Raw genomic sequence first — 17,627 nt, 5'->3', positions numbered from 1 at the left:
AACGGTAAATATGTAATTAAATGAAACGTATTTGAAGCTTCCTTGCATAGCACACAACTTAAAAAAAAATCCAGTGCAGTAGTCCCCCCCCCCCCCCCCCCCCTACTTTTTACGTGAAAGTACTATTTAGTTGTATTTACTGTAGCTTAGGTACAGTACAATACATTTATTTTAAATAAAACGTAATAATGAAATAAATATATGGTGGTAGGAATGGATAAGTTTATACTTTCCCCTACTTGAACATGCAAGCAGGTAAGTCATATGCTGTATTGATATTTCTAATCGGTTTGCTGTTTTTTGTTTTTGTTTTTTAAAACAAGTTAGTGTATTATATATATACAGCATTTGAATTTCCCCAAATGTTGTGACCTTGTTTCCTTAACGGTATAGAGCCTTCAAACTTGTAGTTAACAAATTGAATATGAAACCAGAAATCGTGGAAAATTGTGGCATGTATGATAAACGTTTATGTATCCTATGTAACTATTGTTCATTTGTTTTTGATAATAGGGATAAGTATTATACTTGAAAGAGATGGCGTGTCACAGTGACAAGTTGACAAGAATGGTTATCAGGTAAGAGATTTTATTTGGAATTTCTGACATTAAATTTCAAGATTTAAGTAGATCATGTAAATTACTTTCATCATATCGTAACAATGGCAGGAAAAATAAATACACACTGAAATACAAAAGAGAAAAGTACAACTTCCAAATATGGAAGAAAATGATGTTGAACTGTGCAGTGCTTTTTTTTTTTTTTCAGCAGGCTTTAAAACGCACCTCTTAACATGCATCAGTTTTGAATATGCGCGAGCAGTAAATCATCCATTTCCAATAATGTAACGCAACTTCTTACATTACTATTCCCATTTTGTTGCAAGGCCCGTCGATAAATCCTCCATCAAAGCCAATGGGATTTTATTGCACTTTTAAGAACCCTATTAAGCAGAAGGCTTGTGGCTAATGCCGAAGCCTGCTCCATCCTATTGTTCTTTCTTAGTCAAGTTAATGAAGCACTTATATAAATCAAGATCTCTACTGGAGGGAACAACAGGTAATGGAAAAGAGATATGTACTGTACACACAGCATACAAGGGTCAGGCCGCCCTGGATAGGCACAAAACATTCACAGTTTCTCTCGAAACGATGCAGAAATATGAAGACATCTTTAATATAGTTTGGAGTGTATTGTGAGAATTATTGATATATATTGTTTAGACCTGTTATTGCTGGTTGAATCACATGTTGTGGATCAATAAAATAATCTAGATATATGACTACGAAAGTCTCTGCTTGTAAATGTAGGATTTGGAGAGAGAGATATTGCCATTCATTAAATATGTTTCATGAAATCTATGAATACATCACATATCTATATATACACAGTACACACTGGGAAAGGTTAACTTATTGTATATTCTGCATATTACAAAGGGTAAACAGTAAACCTCTTGTGTTTTTGCAAACATAAATAGAATTTTAAAATTTACATATTTAGAATAGGGATTTGGTCCAAAGTAAAGATATGAATTAGAAGAATGCAGATATCTTTTCTTGACCCATGTTTCCATACGTGCAATAGAACATCAACATGAAATAAAATTGCATAATGAACGTGGTGAGCATTTCAGTTGGAACATACATAATATGCAAACGTGGAATGAAGGCATCACCCTGAACGGCTAGTGTGCCCCTGTCAAAAGTCAAGTGGAATAGTATTGGGATAAAGGTGACTCTTGCAGGCGCCGTCCCAATTGCTTTTTAATCATCAGGCACTTCTCGTCGTCACATCAGGAGCTGCGAGGTCCCGTCACCGGTGGGTCATGGTGGATGATCCTGAAGTGCATCACTACTTGGCACAGTTTTAGATGCTAGAGGCAGACGTGTAGGGCCAGTGATGTAACGCGAGTCCATCTCAGTGCGTGTCAAAAGATCTTTCAAGATCTGAGCCTCACTAGGTCCCGTACAGACATGCGGCTGGTTCCACGTGGTCCCCGCTGTCGAAACCAAACTCAATCCAGAGTTTCTGGGAGAGAATGATCAATCCATGATACCGATTTTTCACAAAAAGGAATGTTCTGCCGGTGGCCCGTAGGAAAATCCTGGGAACGCCCCCGCTGCTTCTTTGATGCTGCTGGTCACACTGAAGGTGTCGTTGCACAGGGAGGAGGACACGGGGAGGTGGGTGAACTCGGGGTCGAAGTGGCGGAGGTCTGTAGGGCCGCTCTGCAAAATCAAGCAGAATGGAAATGTCATTGATATTTAGAGTTTGTCGGTGTATTGAACCGAAACAAACGGCCATCTTAAAAACAGTTGGGTCAAAAGTAATCCAATTGTGGATCAAAAATGCACCGATACACTTGATGGGTCAATTTGATCTTACGTTCTGCAGGTTGTTTTATACAAAATGCCCCCCCACCCCCACCTTTTTTTTTCTTTTTTTTTTCTTTTTTTTTAACCCAAAGTTGGATCAAATTGACCCATGTAGAGAATCTGACCCAATTTTCAGGGTTGTTTTAGACAAAATTACTCACAAAAAAGTCAGTTTTTTGTTGTTGTTGTTGTTGTTGTTTTTTTTTGTAATTTATTTATTTAGCTAAACAAGCCAGAAGGTTGGGTGAAATTTACCCAAGTAGAGGATCTGACTATCCCTTTTTAAAATTGTATTTATTTATTATTTTTATTTTATTTTTTAATTTTATTTTTATTTTGTATTTTTTTTTATTTTTTATTTACACAAAATTAATCCACCAAAACCCCCCTCCCACATAAATTGTCATAAATTTTAGCCCCCCCCCTAAAATTAACCCAAGTTGTGGATCTAGTCCAACGTTATGGGTTATATGCAGCGCGATCCCTTTTTTTTTTTTTTGTTGGTTGTTGTTTTAGAGAAGATCTGACCCAACTTTCTGGGTTGTTTTACAGAAAATGACCCACTTTTTGACCAAAAGGTGGGTTAAACTGACTGAAGTAGATGATCTCACCCAACATTTTTTGTTGTTTTATATAAAGTCACCTTTTTTTTTTCTTTTTTTTCTTTTTTTTTTCTTTCTTTCTTTTTTGCAAAACAACCCAGAAAGCCAAACTGACCCAAGTAGAGGATTGGTCCATTTTTGACCCAACTGTTTTTAGAGTAAAAATGTATACCAGTATTACAATCCTCACTCAGTATGATGCAGTGCCAAACTCTTAATTTAAATCATTCACGCCCATCCCAACTTGAAATCTTCATTTGAACCTACCACAGAGGGGATATAGGGTGGAGTGATCTTCTTGGCCATTAGGTCGTCCCAGTTGATTGGCGAGAAGAAGGAATGGTACTTCAGTTCGAGCTACAGAGAAGCAAATATTTTTATTCTGAGTTCCACATCAAGTGTAATTGAATCCAGTTTTGAGTACTTACAAAATCGTCCTTCACCCCCAATCTCTTGGTACGATCCTTCTGGAGAAGCCCCTCAAGCAGCTCCCTTCCCGAGTTTGACACGTTGGGTTTGAGCACAGGAACCTTGTGCAGGATGTTGTTGTACATCTCAGCTGTGTTGCGACTGTAGAAAGGAGGCTGCACAATACACAAGCAATAGTTACACGTTTAGTGTCGTTTCACACACGGATAAGAAATCTGGTGCAGTTTCAACTTACAAGTCCATAGAGCATTTCATAGAGCACCGATCCAAGACACCACCAGTCAACTGTGCGGTCGTAGGCCTGCTTCTGGAGAACCTCTGGAGCCAAATACTATGAAGATTAAAACACAAGAGTCATTTTATTTGCCATTTGTGTGTTCACAGGTCAGCAGAGTATTATTATGGACATGGTTTATACCTCAGGTGTCCCACAGAATGTTGTTGTTGTGCAATTGGGTTCAAGTCCCTCTTTGCAGAGACCAAAGTCCGTCAGGACAATGTGGCCTTGGGAGTCCAACAAGATGTTCTCAGGTTTAAGGTCCCTGTGAGGGGAAAAATGGGAACACAAATGATGCGCCACACTGAAAATGTTTTCTTGAAAATGTCCACAAGGGAGCGCTGTTGTTGTTGTTGTTTTTATTTTTTATTTTTTATTATTATTTTTTAATGATTACCTGTACACAATGTGCAGTGAGTGGAGGTAGCCCAGTGCGCTTGCAATTTCTGCAGTGTAAAATCTGGCACGGGGTTCCAAGAAGATCCTTTCTCTCTGAAGATGGTAGAAGAGCTAAAAGGACAAAAGCTGTTAACTTTTACGACAAATGCATTTTCTGCTGTGGTTTATGTCGAGATCACGCGAGGAATTCCCTACCTCCCCGCCATTGACGTAGTCGAGTACAAAGTAAAGCTTGTCAGTCGTCTGGAAGGAGTAATGCAGCCCCACGAGGAAGGGATGCTTGATGTTCTTCATGAGAACGCTGCGTTCAGCCATGATATGCTTTTGCTGCAAGGGAGGGAAAAACATTTTCATTATGGTCGAATTTATTACTCTGTTAAGTTCATGAGACATTTGAAAAAAATGTACTGTACCTCTTTCTTCTTAAGTATGATTTTTTTCTGGAGCACTTTGACAGCATAATATTTCGTGGACTCCTTGTGTCGTGCTAGCAGAACCTTTATCAGAGCAAATGCACATTAGCATCACAACCAGTGGGAAAATAATGAAAGAAAAGGTATCATAAAAAAAAAAGAAATTACCTTTCCGAAGCTGCCTCTGCCGATGATCTTGAGGTAGTCGAAATCACAGGGTTTGATTCTGAAAAGAGTCACGGATATGCCATCAGGGTTTGCAGAGAATTTTCATTTTGTCAAACTTTAAGCGATGCATTTACTTACTGAGTGTCCTCGGCAAGTGAACTTTGCGAATTTAGGAACCTCTGAAAGACAAGAATAAGAAACACAATTATATTCCAATACTGTCAAAGGCGACAGTAAGTCATCCTTTGCTTACATTTCTTTCAGCAAGCTCATTTTCAACCTCCTCGTTCTGATTCTCATCAATCTTCAGGAAGTTGTTGACTTCAACGCTGAAAAAACAAAAAAAAGATTCGATGGATTAAATTCACTTGTACCATCGTGAACCTTGTTTTTTTAAAAAGATACATTTGAACAGCATTTTTCGCTGTGGAGTGAATGAACCGTTTGATGCATCAAGACAGGTCAAGTTGCCTCAGTGTTGACCCGTCTGAGCAAAAGCTTAAGCGGTAGCTCAGCAGGACTCCGCCAGTTGCCCTTTCAGAGCTTTTAAAGGACATTTTGTACAATAAGACTGCACATTTCTAGGCCAACCCACAAATGTAGATCACTGCGATGGTGCAAGCCACGTTATGTTTTAATTTGATAATTGGTTTATCGAGTGGACACCAGGGATTTTCTGTACAGGTGATTAAACAAGTGGGCAGGTTGTTCCAGGCTCATCATAAAAGGCCTATTCTTACCCTGGCTTCTCAGACCCAGATTAAGCCTTTCACAGAATGTCCTACCAAGATCAGGTGGCAGATTAGATTGGCCAGTCATCTAATTGGGCAAGTGGTCCGAAATAACTACAAAAGTTCTGATGACTGGCAAAATTGCCTCTTGCGACTAATTTTCCATTTCTATTCAAACCGAACAGTTTGTTTTATGGTGAAATGCTGTCTACTCACTGTTGGCAGATATGAGGGGTCGACACCAGCTTCTGGATGAAGTCATTCAACCCCATTTTTCGCTCCTTGATGAAAGCTGAAAATGGAAGCAAAGGAGCCAATGACGTTAGCAGACAGCAAACAAGACTCACTGGTCCCATCAAGAGGTACACACCATGAAAATCCATATTGAAAATGCCTGTACAAAATTCGGGTTTTATTTTTAAAGCTATACAGTGATTCTGTTGTTTCTACAGGTGAGTTAAACAATCTAAAAGGAACTATGCAAGACACAAACAAAAAAATAAAAGCCATCAAATCAAATTAGAATAAAAAACAAAAACATGATGCACCTTTTGATTTTGTAAGTGTACCCAATGCTGTGGCAGGTGAGCACAATGGACAAAGGACGTTAAGAATGTTGTAAACAAAGGGGATTTTATTCGAAAAGAAAAAATAACTCTGCTAGTGCAATAATCCGTTGTGTGCGAGCTCCATAAATCCTTTTATATGACAGATTTGCGCCATTGCATAGCAAGGAACTCTTAATACTGCGGGCTTATTCGTTACGCAACCTCTTGGGTCACTCATTCAGTCATCGGTGGTTGCAGCAAAACGCTTTCCATTCAAAAAAAAAATTGAAAGAGTGAAGTTATACATTATTGAAAAGGTGTTAATTTCATTGGCGCCACGCGTAATTACGCGTAAAATACAACACCGAAACACAATACAGAACACGTTATCCTGACAGGTAAAAGGAGAACTATGCCTTAGTATTTAGGCAACCTGAATAACTCAGCGAAATAAGACACCTGAATTGAATAAAATAAAAAATAGGTCAAATTACAAGAATATTTTGTTGGCTCACCGGTGAGAACAGCAACAATTCCCCTCATTTTGCAGTACGTGAGGTCGCATCCCGCTTCAGTCACAGCCATGTTGTAGTTAAATACCAAAAAACAACAAACAAACAAAACCCAAAAACAATATTTTCTCAGTGATAATCTCAAAATCGGGTATCTCCGTGTTGCTTTGCTCCAATCACGCTGATCCGCGATCCGCTCTTAACTTGCCGAATGCCGACGCGCTGGGACGGCCGCTGTTATTTATATAAATCACGTGGTACCCGCTGGCGACGCCCATACACGTCACGGCCGTCGCCATGACAACCGACGGGGGCGTGACGTCACGGGATTCCGCTGCACCCCTTCGCTTGCAGGAGGTGGTTGATGACGACCTCGCTGCAGCGGAGGAGGAGGAGGTGGAAGATGTGGGAGTGTGCGGATCTCTTCCTCCTCATTTCATTCAATGGGAGGCTGCAAGTGCAAAAAAACTAGTAATGTGTGCTATTTGACAGCGTGCTGAGGGAGCACTTGCTGCACATGTTAACAGCGCAGTGATAAATCACATAAAATCTGTCTGTCTAGCTTGCTAGCAAGCCATCTAGCCGTCTGTCCATCGAGCTATTTAGCTATAGAAATGTATAATAAAGTTAAAAAAAAAAAAAAACTAGCTAACTGCCTAACTAGCCATCTAGCTGTCTGTCCATTGAGCTATTTAGCTATAGAAATTTATAGTAAAGTTAAAAAAACAAAAAACAAAAAAACTAGCTAACTACTTAGCTAGCCATCTAGCTGTCTGTCCATCGAGCTATTTAGCTATAGAAATGTATAATAAAGTAAAAAAACAAAACAAAACAACTAGCTAACTGCCTAACTAGCCATCTAGCTGTCTGTCCATCAAGCTATTTACCTTTAGAAATGAATAAAGTAAAAAAAAAAAATCTAGCTAACTACCTACCTAGCCATCTAGCTGTCTGTCCACCGAGCTATTTAGCTATAGAAATTTATAATAAAGTTTAAAAAACAAACAAAAACTAGCTAACTACTTAGCTAGCCATCTAGCTGTCTGTCCATCAAGCTATTTTAGCTATAGAAATGTATAATAAAGTAAAAAAACAAACCAAACTAGCTAACTGCCTAACTAGCCATCAAGCTGTCTGTCCATCGAGCTGTTTACCTTTAGAAATGTTTTAGAAATGTATAATAAAGTAAAAAAAAAAAAAACTAGCTAATTACCTAGCTAGCCATATAGCTGTCTGTCCATCGAGCTATTTAGCTATAGAAATGTATAATAAAGTAAAAAAACAAAACAAAACAACTAGCTAACTGCCTAACTAGCCATCTAGCTGTCTGTCCATCAAGCTATTTACCTTTAGAAATGAATAAAGTAAAAAAAAAAAATCTAGCTAACTACCTACCTAGCCATCTAGCTGTCTGTCCACCGAGCTATTTAGCTATAGAAATTTATAATAAAGTTTAAAAAACAAACAAAAACTAGCTAACTACTTAGCTAGCCATCTAGCTGTCTGTCCATCAAGCTATTTTAGCTATAGAAATGTATAATAAAGTAAAAAAACAAACCAAACTAGCTAACTGCCTAACTAGCCATCAAGCTGTCTGTCCATCGAGCTGTTTACCTTTAGAAATGTTTTAGAAATGTATAATAAAGTAAAAAAAAAAAAAACTAGCTAATTACCTAGCTAGCCATATAGCTGTCTGTCCATCGAGCTATTTAGCTTTAGAAATGTATAATAAAGTAAAAAGGAAAAAAAAAAACTACCTGTCTGTCTGGCTGCTCAACTCAACTTTATTTATAAAGCGCGTTAAGAACAGGCATTGCTGTATATAACATGCTGTACATTTTGATTTTTTGTTTTTTTTTACAAGAACATTTTACATCCATCCATCCATTTTCTTGACCGCTTATTCCTCACAAGGGTCGCGGGGGCTGCTGGCGCCTATCTCAGCTGGCTCTGGGCAGTAGGCGGGGGACACCCTGGACTGGTTGCCAACCTATCGCAGGGCACACAGAGACGAACAACCATCCACACTCGCACGCACACCTAGGGACAATTCGGAGCGCCCAAATAACCTGCCATGCATGTCTTTGGAATGTGGGAGGAGACCGGAGTACCCGGAGAAGATCCACGCAGGCACGGGGAGAACATGCAAACTCCACCCAGGAAGGTCCGAGCCTGGACTCGAACCGGAGACACATTTTACATCAGTAAATTAATTAGAAGTAGGCGAGTAAATAAATGTATAAATCTAGTTGTCTATCCATTTAGCCATCTAGCTATCAATACCACAAATGTAAACTCAGTGTCCGCATATGAAACATATTAAAACTCAATACTTTGTTGATGCTAAACATAGCGACACACCGCATTGTTGGCCGGAGAAGTTAATTTCCTCATATTTGTAAAGAAGAAACTTTTGTGCTATTTCGACCTCAAAAAGTACCTGCAACTACAGTATCTATTGTTTATATCTATTACACAACCTAAGGTTTATATCACACATTTAACAAAAGAGGGTATTTTTCAGTCATCTCAGTGGCATGTCAGATTTTGACAGCGGAAACCGTTTTGCCATCTGACCTTTCCGAAAGAAATGTCTAACACATTGCCGTGCATAAGGGCCATTGCATTTAGCGGAAATAGCAACCAAACAATATCCTGTATGAATGTCATGTATGCGTCTGTGCATCTCCCGTTTCCTCACCGTGAGGTCAAGGTGACTTTGCCAGGCAAGTGGAATTATATAAATTCAGGGAAATGAGACATGACGCCATAGCTAACTCTAAGCCGCGGCAACGATCGGTCCATCTGTTGTGGATGTGGTCCAGTGGTTCACTAACCTTGTAAGTTACATAAGTGCGCCATTATGCAAATCGCTATCCCAAGCTTGAGGGGGAATGACGGATCTGCATAACAAAACTAGCCAGTGAGTCAAGGGGTTTTTCTAGGGGTATTAAAACATACAAAAACCTGTTGGAATGCTAGTTTCATTCTTCTGCCGGTGGAGAACCCCTTTTGGTTTCTTTGTTTTGCATGTGACAGTCATGTATTCATAAACGGAAGTGAGATTGCATGAAGCCAATTTTACTTGTGTAATGGAAAGAGGAAGTGAAGTGCACTTTCTGGCATATAACTCTTTCAGGTGCAGTGGTGGTGAAAGGCAATCTACCTGAGCAAACAATTGGCTCGCTTTACACAAAGAAACACGTCAGATAGGGTATGATGACACCAAACCTCTTCGAGGCTTTCTCACCTCATTCCTTTTCATTATTCACATGGAATGCCGTCATTGAGACATGCACGGGTTTTGTATTGTTAGTCCCGATGTGAACGAATAAGGGCCCTTTTGATGGTTTCAATGGGACAAAAGGAGAATTACAGCGGATGTAGAAAATAGTGCCCGACCCATTAATCGGCCGCCGATTATAATCGGCCGATTATTGGCCTTCAAACATCGGCCAATTGGGCCAAATGGCCGATTATTTCCCCCTTAATGACACCACAGTTGGAGTTAACTGTAAAACTAACCACACAACGACCCAAAATATACTATCATAGCTGAGGCAAATGTAAGATTTTAGATTGGCAAAGTCAGTCACCAGACTAAAACCCAATTAAGCATGCATTTTATTTACAAAAGTGTAGACTGAAAGGAGCAACACTGCAAAACAAAGAAGAATTGTGATAGAACCTGGAAAATTAGATTTTTCTGTTCCTGTTAAAAAATAACTTGTTTTATATCCAATACAGATGACAAAGGGGGGGAAAAAAGTTATTAGTATTAATCTCTTCTTCTTGTACATCAATACAGCCTAAATAAAGCAGTTGCTGTTCCAATACTTTTGGATCAGAGCGCATCTTGGTAAATGTCTCTCCTGCTCTCGTGCTGTCAATTGTCACATGTCACTTTCACAAAATTGGTTCTGTTTTCTTGCTATCCTGTTCAGTCATGTGACTGATGTGTGATAGTCAGGCTCCACTATCACTTCCCGAACGCCAGTCGAGGATAATGACATCAAATCCAGTAAAAGCCCTTGAACTCTCACACCGGGCCTTTCTTATCTTGGTCTTGTCTGAGTGATGGAGATGTTTGACTCTTCAGAATTAGTTGCAGTCCTTGCTTGTTTTTGTGTGTGTTACTATGGTGTCAATTTCACGCCCTCTCAAGTTAGCACCGTTGTGAAAACCACCAAACATTTGTTGCCACTATGACATTGTCATCACACATTGCGCTGAAGAATTATGCAATTTGTTTGGAAATAGGGAAGCACAACTTGAAAAAGGGTTTTTTAATTTTTTATTTTTTTTTACCATCCACATTGTGCGTGCTGTATTAATTCCCAGTGTTGTGGTTATGAGACAGCAGAAGGTAGAGGAATGAGTCACACAGGCAAACCCAACTGCATGCTGAGCAGAAGGGCTGCTGGCTAATGACTATGTTGGTAATTTAATAGTCTGTTTGGTCGGTGCAGAAGCGATCGCGCGCCTCCGTTTTCGCGCCCACGCAGTCACGACAGCGATGTACTGAACTCCCCTGTTAAAATTCAGCCTCTTTATTTTTTATTATTATTTTTTTTTTTGCATTCGCAGTCGCACATATTTGAGAAGCACAAGCTCGAGGCGGCGATCCAACTCAGTCCAGTCACAATTAAAATCAAACCGTCTTCCCTTGTGAGTTCCCGAATAGGAAATACTTTCAGTCCCGCGTTTGCATGGAAAGATATAGCAAATGTGGAAAATGTTTTATCTCGTTTGATTGATTTGATCAGACGTGCGTTGCATCGTTTTATCACAGACCGCAACCTCTCACAAGATATGTGGCTAAACTGCTTAAAACATTAACAGTCAGTCTCAATAGATTTGGAGGCCATTTACAAGATATATATATATATATATATATTTTATTTTTTTATTTTTTTATTTTTTATTTTTTTAAACAAAAACTGATAAAAACTGTTTTTTTGACCACATGTTCATGGGACATTTTGGATGGTACCGGTAAATATTTTTTAGAACATATATCTTAAAGTCAATCATTTTTAAAATAGCAGCGTTCTCATTCCTATGTAACCACCTTAAACCTCCGGTGTCAAACTCAAGCCTCTGGGCTCTCCGAATTGTCCCTGTGTGGATGGTTGTTTGTCTGTGTGCCCTGCGATTGGCTGGCAACCAATCCAGGGTGTCCCCCGCCTACTGCCCAAAGCCAGCTGAGATAGGCTCCAGCACCCCCCACGACCCTTGTGAGGAATAAGCGGTCAAGATAATGGATGGATGGATAATACAATCTAAAAATATATAAAAAAAAAAAAATCATAAACGGAAAAAATTCTCTTTCAGCTCCAATGTCCTCAACTCTTTAGTACTGATACCACTAGTACTTTTGATACAAAGAAATGACCCCGCCAAAAAATTTACTAATTTTAAATAAAAAAATAATAATATATATATATATATCCCAATACAGCATTTCCTTAAAATTGCATGAAATTGTCAATTTTCTATTCTTTTTTTTTTTTAAGAGAGAGCTCAGAATTGTTCATTCGGTAGTCTTACTGATTCAACGTCTTATCATTGCTCTCTCTTTTTCTGTGTATGTGTGCATGCGTGTGTGCGCGTGCGTGCAAATACGTGTAAATTTATACTCATTAATTCGCCTAAAACCGAATAAAAATCCCATTACCCTTCACCTTAACCGGATACTTCAGAGTCTCGCCATAGTCGTGAGGTTCAGAAGGTCTGGAGACCAGAGGAAAGGTCAAAGAAAAGAAAGATAAATCAAAGTAAAATCCAGCACCAACCAAACACTTCCTGCCATCCACATGGTTACAAAATCAGAGTCTTACACCAACCCCAGAAACCTCTAAATTTCAACAAATTACGGAAATCTCAAGAGACCAGAGGAAAAATTAAAGAGAGGAAGGAGGGAAGTGTCAATTTTCTATTCTAATTCCAAATTTCTAGTTCCTGATCACAAAACGGCAACATCAGGCCGCTCTCGTGAGTACTGATACCACGAAATAAGGCCGGGTATCGCCCCGATTCCCATACCTGGCATTGTACTCATCCATCTCTACATTAATCAGTTTTGTATTCCTCTTGCTTAGTGTTGCAATTGAGCTAGAGCCTATCCCAGCCGACTTTGTTACATACATCCAATCTTTCACACTGATGAGCAAAATTCGAACCCGAGACCAACAGCTTACCATGCTGCCAACAAAAGCAATCTGCCATTTATCATCAAATTTGCAATTCAAATGTAATTTGATCTATCCGGCAGCTGCAAGTAACTTGTCATTTCCAGGCCCCCGTCATACATTTGCTTGTGCAGCCACTTGTTGCAAATCAGACGGCCCCATCGGACAAATGATACCTGACGAATGATGACATCATCACGGAGGAGCGATGCCCACCAGCACTCTGTAACTAAACACCGAAATCCTTCTTATGTTTTCAAGGCCCGGCGTAATAAAATGAGATGACGAAGCAAAATGGACAAGATCATTTGCGAGCTGACAAAAGGCAGACTTGGCAGGGCTTTAAATCCAGCTTTGCTGTTGCGCAGGTCTCCCAAATTGCTTCAGCAGAGGTAAAAGACCGATTCCCAGACAGGGTAAACATGACTCGGCTAAAAGGCTGCCAATCTAATTACCCAAATGGTGGATCAAAGGTGTGCCTACCTATAATGGATTTCTTGCCAGTCTTCATCGCTTATTCCAGCTGTGAATCTGCAGTGGTAGAATATTTATCTGCAGCAGAGCATCCAGATACGTGACCGCAGCCTGTGCATGCGCGCACACACACCTCCCTCTGTATTCTCCCTCTTCCTTTTCAATAGCTCTCGCCGCGGTGGAAAAGTCCTCGATTTTTAAAGGCAAACAACTTTCCCCAAAGCCCAACCCTCCTTATTTGTTCGTCTGCGTTTCACCCTCCAGACCACGTCGCTGAAACCAAAGATAACCGTGACGCACCTCGTCTACGCGCCCCTCACTCATCCGAAATCCTCCGACCTGGAACAAAACAAAACGCAGGTGTCTGGTTACAGCTCCCGTGAGTGTCGAACCGGTCCTCCGTGACGAGGGAAAGCCACGGGAGGAAGACGGGGAAGGGACTGTATGCTTTTAATTGGCCACAGTTGCACCTGTAATTGCTCACAGCTCATCAACATCTTCTGGCTCCGACATATTCAATCCCTTTGAGATGTTTTGAGAGCAAGCGATCCAGTTTGCCAGTGTGGCAAGCTGATTGCCCTAGGCTGCAGGACACAACAAGCGAGGACAAGTCTGAATGCTGGGTGTTGACCTTAAATCAACATGGAAAAAAATAAATAAAAAATGTCGATGGAAACAGATGGCACAAAGCAGACTTTAATTGGAACGGATAAGAATCTTGAGGGAGGATGAATAATTGTCAGAGGAAGTGACTTGAAATGACTGCAACAGAGCTCAACTAATCTCATCATGCATGAATAGGTCGCTTGCACATGTCGTCACTTCCGCCTCGGATTTCTCGTAGTCGCCATGCTGGGTGGCCTCCATTTACGTAGCGATTCGGTCTAACACGTATCTATCACGTTTGTTTTCTGCGTTTAAAATGGTACATTGTTGCTGTATCGTTGGCTGTTCGAACAAAGCCAAGGGGGAAAATGGTCGGTCTTTTTTCCGAATTCCGAAAATAATTAGGAACCAGGGCCTGGAGACAGAGGAGTGCGGACTCCGGAGGGAAGTCGTTACTTTGGGCTCGTGTGTGCAGCGATCACTTTGTGAGCGGTAAGCTTGTTTACCTTTATTTAATGCATGAGGATTAATAACGTTTCGACCGCCCATATATGGGCAAGTTGCTTATGTTTTGGATTCATGAGCAAGCAAGTTCGGTAGTACAAGCTGGCTAGCGGACGTTAGCCGAAAGCTAACATCGAACATTTTCACCCAAGTAGTGCCAGTGCAAAGTGTTTACTGCTGAAATTGGATTGATTAGTCTTGGGCTTTTAATGCCGATAACATGTTTTTTGGTGGCAAAATGTAAACTTGGAAAAAAAAGAGACAGAAGGGGCTGATGCAAGAAAACAGAGCCCCGGTAGCCTACACATCATGCTAAAGAACTTATTCACGGCCACCCTACTGCGGTAAAATAACCAGTCTTTCCATATTTTATTTGTTTATATATTTGTTTATTTTAACAGGTCGCCCTGCGCCCGTTTTTCTGTCCAATCATCCCGACTGGGCTCCAACATTAAAGTTGGGTCCCAAGTTACAACATCTATGTCTCAGCCCAGTCGGTGCCAAGATATGAACGTGCACAGGAGAGACAAGCAAAGAAAAGACGACTCGAAGTGGCAGAGATTGTTGCAGTTATGCAGCCAGATGGCTCCAGTAACCTGTACCCTCAAGTACTGCTGACATCATTGACTCTGGTATGCCACTCAGAATTCATTACATGATATATTGTATGCATGAGTGAATGTATGTGTTTTTGTTTGTGTGTGTACACGCACCTTATATTTTAGAGACATTTGGAAGTGTTTATAGAAATAAGTATTTGCCTGTAGCAATGTTCATACATTAAAAAATGCAACAAAATGTGTACATTTCTTTTACACTGACAAAAAAACTATACTACTTTACTATATTAAACCTATTACTGGTACCGTATTTTTTTGTGATTTTTTTTTTTCTTTATTTGTTTCTTTAGGGATCTCATGCCACACCGACTTGATTGCCAATGACATGATGGAAACGAAGGCGAGCATCAAAGCATTGGAGGAGGACAACATGCGACTGTTTGTTTGGCGCTAATAAAGGCAGCGTTTATACAAATTCTATTGTTGGGTTTGTTTACAAAGCTATACATAATACAAATGACAGGATTTGACTCAATGTGCAATATGGTCCCTCTTAAAGTAATGGCATAAATCTCTATTATTTCTAAAAGCACAAAAATGAAGTGAATAATGATTAGATGTAGTAATTTCAGGGTTAAAAATTGAACTGTTAATTAATGTAGTTTATTTTAGCACAGGTGCCTACCATCCTGAGATGACGGTATGATGTAATGTTGATGGGGTACGCAATGACTTTCATTATGCTATGTACAGAGGAAAAAGTTGCTCTCTTTTAAATTTGTTTAATGTAAGACAAGTACCAGTACTGTGTTACAGTTTTCCCAATAATCCTTGTTTCACACTTGTCACAAAACCACTGTCCTTTTGGAAGTCTAGATTGGCACACTTCAAGTGATATCATTTGATTTTACAATCTGCTGCAGCACAAAAAACTACTTTATTCCGCATCTTTGAAGTACATGAGCAAGTGGTAGGTGACAGCGGCTGAGCAGGAACACTGGAAGTCCACTGCTGATCTAGTAAATGCTCTCCCGAGCAGTTCAGGTAAGGAGGGGATTTTGGGGAAAAAAAACTCTTGGCTTTTCCAACTGGCCAAAACGAGCGATCTGGGTGGACTCGCTCAATCACACTTTGTCCACACCACAAAGTCGCAGAAGTCCCGTCCAGTTAAACTCATCTGTGCCTGAATCTGAAAATATTACAAACATTGTAATGAAAATATGAAACATAGAATTAAATAAGAAACTACAAAAAGTAAAGCCATACATACCTGGTAATACTATTGGTGTTGTCGTGACAAGTGATGGGAATTGTTGCCATCTGGCACCAGACAGAAATTGGGTGTTGTGACAGCCTCCTTAACCGTGAGATCATAAGAAAAGCTGTCAGTATGCTCAGTAGTTACCATGAACACGTTTTATTGTACTGGAAACTGAAACTAAAAATACGTCCTCTGAGAGTGGTTAACCTTAACCATTTAGAATAAGTTGATTAAGTAACATGTAACTAGTGAAAGGGTAGCATTAAATTTAATTAAGCCACGGGGAGGCTGTGCATAGTTACTTTTTATTCTTATACGCTCTGCCATATTTGCCTGTTATAAAATTGTTAGAAAAACCACATCAGGTAAACCTAGCTGTGCATGTAAACACAATGATAACAGGAAGCCTGAGAACAAATCAACATTTTTGTGTGCAGAATTACTAACACCATGTGGTTTACTTACGTGCAACAGCAACAGTTTCTTCTGATGCGATGTTAAAGTTTACACTCTGTATCCACCCGCTTACAAAATAATTGTAAGCCTCCAGGGATTTGTTGGCGTGTTATGGAGCATGTTGTCAACACGAGGTAGGGAAAGATGTCCAGAGAAGTCACATTTGGCCAGCAAGCTTTCTCCGTCAAAAAAAAAATCACCCTTGGTCAGGACGTAATTAGGATCAATCCCGCCACACAGAGACACCTTCTGCCTGTATCGTTGTTTTTGATCTTCCGGTAAATCGTGAAAATACTGCGAAAATTACATCAGGTTGATAAGCTCTACCGTGTAACTCGCGAGTGTACCTTGTGAACCGGCGGACACCCAATATGGCGCCCGAAGGAAAAACTCCCATGATGCATTACGATGTGCAAGCGACCTATAATGTGGCAAATTTCTCTTCTTGTTTCGCTAAATGTATGACTGATACTTGTTGGGACTTGGAAACTAGCTTCTAACTCTATTATTACCAAAAGGCTGACAATAATGTCTAGTTCACAGATCACCGGGGCCACATAAAAAACAAAAATATATATTTATTATTATTATTATTAATATAATTATTAATATAATTATTATTAATATCAATATTAATATTAATATATAATATATAAAAAATACTAAAACTAACTAACTAAAACTAAGCATTTATTAAAGAACTAAAACTAATTAAAAAAAATATAACAGAACCACCCTGGAAAATAATAAAAACTAAAATTCCAGAACTATAATAACCCTTCTGCAATATTACAAATAAAATGGATTATATACTGTAGCATTTTTCTAAATATGCAAAAGCACAAATCAATTATTTGTACAATTTTTAGGACTAAACACAATTTCTCTTCATAACATTATGTGGCCCTTGCGTCCTTCGGATTTTCTGGATGTGGCCCTCAAATGAAAAAGTTTGGACACCCCTACTTTAGATTATAAGTGGTTATGTTGTATGGAAATGACATTATTTTCACAAATAAAAAAAACTGCGTCATGAATGCGGCAAGAGGTGCCAGTTTTGGGTTCATGTGAATTGACGCCAGTATTATAATGATTCATTTCTTGGCATTCAGAGGTTT

The 17,627-nt window shown here is 39.6% G+C and overlaps 2 protein-coding genes and 1 long non-coding RNA gene across 4 annotated transcripts in view; 1 reads left to right on the top strand and 2 right to left on the bottom strand.

Moving 5' to 3' along the window:
* Positions 1-17,627, top strand: part of myo1g (myosin IG) — a 107,257-nt gene that overhangs the window by 8,117 nt on the left and 81,513 nt on the right. The gene's annotated exons all lie outside the window — the stretch shown is intronic.
* On the bottom strand, positions 572-13,339 carry LOC144006912 (serine/threonine-protein kinase Sgk1). 2 transcript variants are annotated; one of them, XM_077506028.1, is made up of 13 exons: positions 13,132-13,339; positions 5,614-5,689; positions 4,920-4,995; positions 4,805-4,845; positions 4,667-4,724; positions 4,499-4,582; positions 4,281-4,412; positions 4,084-4,196; positions 3,828-3,951; positions 3,645-3,740; positions 3,409-3,564; positions 3,248-3,337; positions 572-2,231 (listed from the first exon to the last, which is right to left on the bottom strand). In XM_077506028.1, exons 1-13 carry the CDS (start codon positions 13,157-13,159, stop codon positions 2,067-2,069), a joined length of 1,239 nt encoding a protein of 412 aa, XP_077362154.1. In that variant the 5' UTR covers positions 13,160-13,339; the 3' UTR covers positions 572-2,066. The 2 variants fall into 2 exon arrangements, with proteins under 2 accessions (XP_077362154.1, XP_077362152.1); XM_077506026.1 differs by lacking the exon at positions 13,132-13,339 and adding an exon at positions 6,461-6,686.
* Positions 15,125-17,052, bottom strand: LOC144006917 (uncharacterized). The gene is made up of 3 exons (XR_013279970.1): positions 16,519-17,052; positions 16,063-16,149; positions 15,125-15,981 (listed from the first exon to the last, which is right to left on the bottom strand). It is a non-coding gene; the product is annotated as an uncharacterized LOC144006917 (long non-coding RNA).

Source organism: Festucalex cinctus, chromosome 19 (assembly GCF_051991245.1).
Source record: "Festucalex cinctus isolate MCC-2025b chromosome 19, RoL_Fcin_1.0, whole genome shotgun sequence".
NCBI classification, from domain to species: domain Eukaryota; kingdom Metazoa; phylum Chordata; class Actinopteri; order Syngnathiformes; family Syngnathidae; genus Festucalex; species Festucalex cinctus.
The sequence above is the reverse complement of the archived record's forward strand: the minus strand, read 5'-3'. Positions and strand labels throughout refer to the sequence as shown.